This window comes from Trichosurus vulpecula, chromosome 4 (genome assembly GCF_011100635.1).
Source record: "Trichosurus vulpecula isolate mTriVul1 chromosome 4, mTriVul1.pri, whole genome shotgun sequence".
NCBI lineage: Eukaryota > Metazoa > Chordata > Mammalia > Diprotodontia > Phalangeridae > Trichosurus > Trichosurus vulpecula.
Window position 1 is genome coordinate 100,880,382 of NC_050576.1, and position 7,024 is coordinate 100,887,405.

General features: G+C 39.5%; 1 protein-coding gene across 1 annotated transcript; it reads right to left on the bottom strand.

Annotated features, from left to right (window-relative positions):
• Window positions 1-1,051: 1,051 nt before the first annotated feature.
• On the bottom strand, window positions 1,052-1,540 carry LOC118848751 (ATP synthase F(0) complex subunit C2, mitochondrial-like). The gene has a single exon (XM_036757764.1). It carries the CDS (start codon window positions 1,475-1,477, stop codon window positions 1,052-1,054), a length of 426 nt encoding a protein of 141 aa, XP_036613659.1. The 5' UTR covers window positions 1,478-1,540.
• Between the last annotated feature and the right edge of the window lie 5,484 nt (window positions 1,541-7,024).

Genomic DNA, 7,024 nt, shown 5'->3' on the forward strand with positions numbered 1-7,024 from the left:
TCACTCTCTCTTCCAGAGTCGTTGGAGTCCAGTGGCAAGACAAAAGACAGGATGACTGCAATGGCCTGGGATGCAGTAGAAGGCCTTAGTGTTGTCCATGTTCGACCAAGTTCCTGCTTCAGCCACCTTCATGGCCTTTGGAACAAATTGTTCTTATCTGCCCATTCTCCTGGGGAAAGTCTTTGTATACTTGGGGTAGCTCTACATCCCCATAACTCACTGATAGGTTTGAGGCCTGTCAGTTACCCTCAAGCTGGTTGAGCCTGTCTGCTGAGACAGTTTTACCAGGGTGTGGCTGTTGCACCTGCTATGGCTTCTTGGAGCCATAGGTGAGAGTCTGAAGACAGGTGGACACCAAAGATGGATAAGCAGCTTGGCAGGCCCTCACACTAGAGGTTCTAGTCCTCCCTGAACACCCCATACACCCCATTTGGTTTAAATATATTTATATATTGTCTAAATTGATTTTCACAACAACCCTATGAGTTTGGTGATGTAATTATCATTATCCTTATTCTCCAAATGAATAAACTGAGCCTCAGAGAAGTTAATGAGAAACAGTGAGAAAGGGTGCATCCCATTCAGCCTGAGTTTGTCCCTTTTTAAAGCTAAGCCCCTTTGAGATTTCTGTAGATCATTTTACATCTTGTAAAGGATGTGAAATTTTAAATAGTCTTATCTGTACCTCCTAAAGGATGCTTAGCTTTGAGTAGTTCATTTGCATGTGAAAAAGCCAGTAAAGTAACTGAGCATCAGCTAAGAAAATGAACTTACCCATTAGGCTAGATTGCCTCAGTATCTTTTTACTACCCATTCACCACTCATTTCCATGGACTAATAGGAAACATAGTTTCATTTTTGTTTTTTTTTTTTTTCAGCTTATTAATACAGTATTTATTTGTCTTCCCTCTATCAAACGCTGAGCCCATGGCTTTCCCCAGGGCTGCCTGGTAAGATGGAGGGGGAGGTATACATAGGCTTAAAGAGACATGGAAAGACCAAGTGAATGAGGAGGAACATTCAGAAAGGTTGGGGGACAGAAATGGCTCCATCATATGGCAAAGAGGATGAGGAAGGCCACTATCAGGCAAAAGAGCCCCATGGCCTCAGACAGGGCAAAGACCAGGATGGTGTAGGAAAAGAGCTGTTGCTTCAGGGAAGGGTTCCTGGTATAACCATTGAAGAGACTTCCAAACACAGTCCCAATCCCAGCTCCAGAGCTGGCCACCCCCACAGTGGCAGCCACAGCCCCAATGAACTTGGCTGCTGTGTCAATGACCTTTGAGATGGTGCTAGTTTGAAATCCACATCTGGGGACAAGTGAGGTCAAGGGACCTGATGCTGCCAGAATGCTGAGGTTCTCATCTGTCTGAACCGCTGGCCGTTTTGGCACCACTGCAGATAATGGTCTACTTAGCAGCTGAGAGGTGCTTCTCAAAAGGGCAGGGGTAGAGATGAACTTGGCACAGGCATACATTCTCTGTGTGTGAGGGGCAAAGCTGAAGAGAGCCGGCAGAGCAGAAGAGACAGAGATGGGAGGGGCTATTTTTGTTTTTTTTTTAATGGTGAACCTAGAATCCCAGAGCTATTTAGTGATTATTAAGCAAATGGCCATTGCCTGGTTATGGTTTCACCTGCAGAAATGGAGATTGTCGCCACAAATGAGTATTAGATGTTCAACCAAGAAGACCGAATTCACAATTTTCCTTAGCTATTTTGGTTAATATGCCAATTAGTTTGCTAAACTATTTCTAGAAATCTCTCCCCTCACCCCAAATTTCTGCTTATATAAAATAGAATTTTCTACTTCATTTTAGCAATCTGTAAAACATTTTAATGCCTGGGGGAGCACTATTTCCTCTATGCCTAGTACATAAGAAACTGTTCAGGATTGCTTTCTTTTTTTAAAAAATTTCTATTCCCATGTTAAACTTTTGGATCATATGTCAATATCCTTTGAAACAATGAAAGCTAAAATTCAACTGTGCACTGGATTCTTTCCTAAACAAAGATGATATTCCTCTGCTGTAAAACACTAAAACTGTTTTTACAATAATGGTAATGGGTTTTCCCTAAGACAGCCATATTCCCACTGATGAAAAATATCAAACATTTGTGAGGCAGCTGGCCAAGGTTATGGATTCGGAGTTCTTTTCTGAAAAAACTAACTGGCTCTGAGGAGGATAGAATATTTGATCCACAGCCTCATTAGCATTTTTTTCTAATATAGTTGTCTCCAACTCAAATTGCCTGTTTATTTTAAATTTATAGTACTAATATGCTTGTACTATTACTATCTAAATCTTTGTTTCTAAAGACTTATTAAGGAGAGCCAAGACATTGGAGTAATAGGAAGTAGAGTGAGCTCCCCCCCCACCTCCAATTCTTTTGAACAGATCTAGAAAATGCATCAGATATAGTCCTGACTGGAAAATCCAAGGGGGAAAAAATCATAGTACATCATTTTTCTAGCCCAGGTGGGCATAAGGAGACAAAAAGACCTGGTGACACTGGCAGGACAAAGCATTCCAGCACAGAGAAAGTGTATGTACCAGGGTAAGAAGAAGTCCCCAATCCAATACAGAAGGGCCTTGACCTAGTGCAGGGTTCAGGAAAAGGTACAAACTAGCAGCTCTGTTGCTCACCACCCAGTTTTGGATCAGAGATCCAGGAGAGAATGAGGAGAAAATCTGCACCTGGGCTGGAATTGCAGCGTAAAGAGTAGCCACAGGCCCTGTGTATTAAGTAGAGTGACTACAGAGGTAAGCAGTAACTGTGTGGCTTGGACTCCAGGAACTAAAGAGGGTCTCATTTCCAGCCAAAAACTAAATCTAAAGCTTGCAGTGGAATAACCAGGGAAAGAATCTCAGACCAAAGGGGTCTTCATTTCCATTACCTTGAGCCAGAAGAACTTTTGAATGGATTCAGTCCAACAAGCTACTAGAACTCCAAAAGGGGAAGCCCATAGGATATTGCTTAGAGTCCCAGGAATGGGGAAACCTTAGTCTTTGGGCCATATGTGGCCTTCTAGATCCTTAAGTGTGGCCCTTTGGCTGAAGAATTCAGGCCACACTTACGGATCTAGAAGGCCACATGTGGCCTGAAGGCTGTAGGTTCCCTGCCCCTGGCTTAGACCCAAACCTAGGTTAGGAACTTGCAGAGCTAAGACCAAGAGAGCAGAAATCAGATGGATCAGACCACTTTGGGAATACTGAGAGCTTTCAGGGCCCCAGCCTGAGTTACCCCTGAAAGCCTGGAATAACACAACATTCAACACCCAAAGAAAGTAGCAACAGGACAACCTAGAGTCACATTCCCTCCAGAAATGCATAGAGCTCACCCTCATTTCACAGGACTCATGATGAACCATGTTACCCCACCTCCTGATAGGGGGGTGATGGACTCAGAGTGCAGATTTAGTGCAGATTTAATTAATTTATTTATTTTTGGACATGACCAATGCAGGAATTTGTTTTGAATGACTATACAGGGGTTTTGTTTTTCTTTTTCTCTCAATTGGGGGGAGGGCAAGATGAAAAGGAGAGAAGGCAAATTTTTGTTGATCGAAAAAAATAAAATTTAATTTTAAAAATGGTATTAGTGACAGGCAAATAGCTCAAAACACATTTTGAGAATCCTGTTCTAATCTAACTTAGCCAATTATTCCCAATGAGGTGAAATATAAAACTCACTTTCAAGTGAAAGAGAAAACAAAAGATGACAATGAAATTACAAAATTGTTTGGATCTTCCTGGATTTACCATTGTATTGCCATCTTGATTTAGAGGGACTAAATTAATTCATTACTCTCATTCTTCAAACACTTATTGACTATCTACTGTCTTTGAGGGAACACTATGCCAGGCCCTTTGCGAAATACAAATTTTAGGTGGACAGTATCAGCCCACGTGGAGCAAATCAAGTAAGCAGTTTAATAAGGAAATAACATACATGTTTTGATATTTTGATCAATCTATGATTTCATCTATGTAGGTTTTCCGTGAGGAGGTGTCACTTGCAAACCATTTAAGTATCGTGTCCTTTATTGCTCTCGTTCATATATACCCAAAAGTCCTCTACAGAGGGTCCATTCAATCTGCTGGACCCTTCCTCCATATGTCTTGGCATTGTGTGGATACTAGTGGAGCATGCAAACTGTCTACTGATTTTCCTTTGAACAATAAAAAGGAAAAAGTAACCCTAATATCAAATGTGCATAGTCCAGCAAAACAAATTCCCACATTGGCCATGCTGAAAACACTTGTCTCATTTAGCATTTTAAGTCCATCATATCTTTGGCTGGAGATGGGTAGCATGCTTCATCCTCAGTCCTTCTGTAAGAGTAGTTTATCATTGCATTGGTCAGTGTTCTAAAGTCTTTCAGATTTTTTTTTCTCTTCACTATGCTGTCATTGTATAAAATGTTCTTTTGGCTATGCTCACTTTATTCTGCATCAGTTTATAAAAGTCTTCCCAATTTCCTCTGAAATTGTCCATTTTCTCGTTTTTTTGTGGGACAGTAATATTCCACTACATTTATTTATATGCCATAATTTATTTAGCCACTCTGCAAGAGGTGAACACCCTTTTTGTTTCCAGTTAGGAGTTACTACTTTTTCCTTTCTCAGTACATAGCTCAAGCCCTCCTTACCCAGGAATGGCACCCTTCTCAGTCTACCCTGGATTTGTGATCCATAACTAGGTAGTGGGTGACAAAGCTGCCAGTTGGCACCTGGCCTTGTCATACTATACCAGTTTGGGTATGGAGGTTCCTTGGTATGGGTTTGGGACTTCCTCTTCCCTAGTGCACAGTCTCTCCCTGGGCCCTAGAGTGCTACTGGGTGCTAGAGTGCTCTGCTGGCTGCAGATCCAATCCCCAGTGTCAGCAAACCTCTCTGTCTCACTCTGCTAACTTAGGCTAAACAAAGGACTCACTGTGATTTTTCTGAATTTTGCTTTTTCTGTTTCTGTTTAGAGGAGTTTTGTGGATTGGAGTTGTGCTGCGTTGTTTTCCATTATTTCACCATCTTGGCTCCTTCATGACAAATGTATTATAGAATATTCTCACAAAAATTTTGTAGAGATGAGAAAATAGGGAAATGAAGGGCTGGAAGTAATTGATATATTTGATTGCCTTTTGGAAGGTGTAATAATAAGACCTTTGATTTTTTTTCTCCAAACACTTAGTATTCTTTTCTCTTTCAGATATTTTAAAACTCAATCTCTCATACTTCCCCAACTCCTTCACAGAGGTGGGAGATTCATGGTTTTAGATTTATTGTATATGTTATTAGATTTTTATGTATTAATTGTTTTTACTTATTTTTTCTTCCTGAAATAATTCTTTATTATATGAGATGGCTCCCTGGGATGGCTAGGAAGGAAGAGAGATATAGGGGGAAATTTAGGTCATGTGAAAACAAAAGATATGAATGAAATTTTATTTTAAAGCCAAAAACTGATCATTTGATGTTCTTATTTATGTTGCTGCCTTTATGAATACTTGTCTGACCACATAGTGATGAACTTTGGTGATGGCCACCCATGAAATAAGACATAAACACAGATAACCATAATATGATATTACACAATAAATACATTAAAGAAGCGCAAAAAAGCTGTGAAGTGAGAAGGGGGGGATCGTTACTATTGAGGAAGATCATGAAGGTCTTTCTGGATGAGGTAACATTTAACTGGGCTTTAAGATATAGGCAGAAATTTAACAAGTGATAAGGGAGGGAGAAGACACTCAGGGCATTGCAAAGAGTGAGCAAAGGCATTCAGGGCATGTTCTGGGAATAGAGAATAACCTAGTAATATTTGAGGTGAAAGAATAATTTTCACATGCTGAACCAGTTCTTAGAATTTCCAAAAAGACTGAGATTTTGTGAGAAATAGACCTTATTGTTAATTTTATCTTTTGTAGTAAGGGGATTGCAGTAAATGTAATTGAATCGAAGCATGGGTGTAACTGTCATTAAAAAAAATTCTCTTGTTTTCAAAAAGACAAACTTAGCCCATTTTTGTTTCCCTAGGGCTTACTGTTTCTTTTCTCTCTCGAATTCTAAGGATTGAACGAAGGACAAATGTGACAAATTCTATAGCAGAAAAACAATTTTCTGAACTATCCGTACTAGTTAGAGCATAGTTTTTATTGGTCAAATATCTTAACCTTCTGACTTCTTAAAATCTCAATAATAACAACCATATTTATAAAGTGCTTTACCAAACCTTTCCTCACAACTGTGTGGTAGGTAATTCAAGTATTATTATTTTGTATTTTACAGATAAGAAAAAGTTAAGTATCAAAAGTGTAGGTAATTAATTTGCTCATGGTCACACATCTAGTATATGGTAGACCTGGTCTCAGTGTAAGATTTTCTGACTCCCAAGTCCAATGTTCTCTCCACTATACCAAGCTGCTTCTTCTACAATTCTGAGCAGTGCTTTTGTCACTGCAATTTGCCCCACAGCTCTTCAATTAAGAACAGGAAATTACATTTTTTTCCAATCTAGAGAATTAGAAAGAAGATGGGGAGCAGATGAGAAAAAAAATAGCTGGAGATGGAAGACACCATGTATTGCTCATATTCATTGGGATCATAAATTCAAAATCTTCTTAGTTCAAAAGATCAAATGCCAGAAATGAGTATATTCTATCTTTTTCAGCCATCCACATGTCAATGTAGAAAGAGTGTGATGAAACTTGACAATTTTTTATGTCTCACTGATGCATCATAATCTATAAAAAGAACAGTGAAGAGGGTCTAACCATAGCTAGTAGATAACATTTTGGGAGGATGCGACATGCATATAAAGAACAAAGAGGAAGGAAAGTTTAGTCCACATGACATGTGTAGCTCAGATGCCCACTGCCCACAGATTTGTAGAAATGACTTAATAAAATAGAAACAATAGTTTCCATAGCAGATAGTATACACAAAAATAACAGATACTTAGTTTCCTTTCTCTGAATGCCATTAGGAGTCACATTGGCTTTGGGAACTGAATTTGTTTCGGGTTG

Excerpts from the sequence above, each read along its gene's own strand:
- LOC118848751 (XM_036757764.1), bottom strand. The coding sequence starts at position 1,477 with ATGTATGCCTGTGCCAAGTTCATCTCTACCCCTGCCCTTTTGAGAAGC.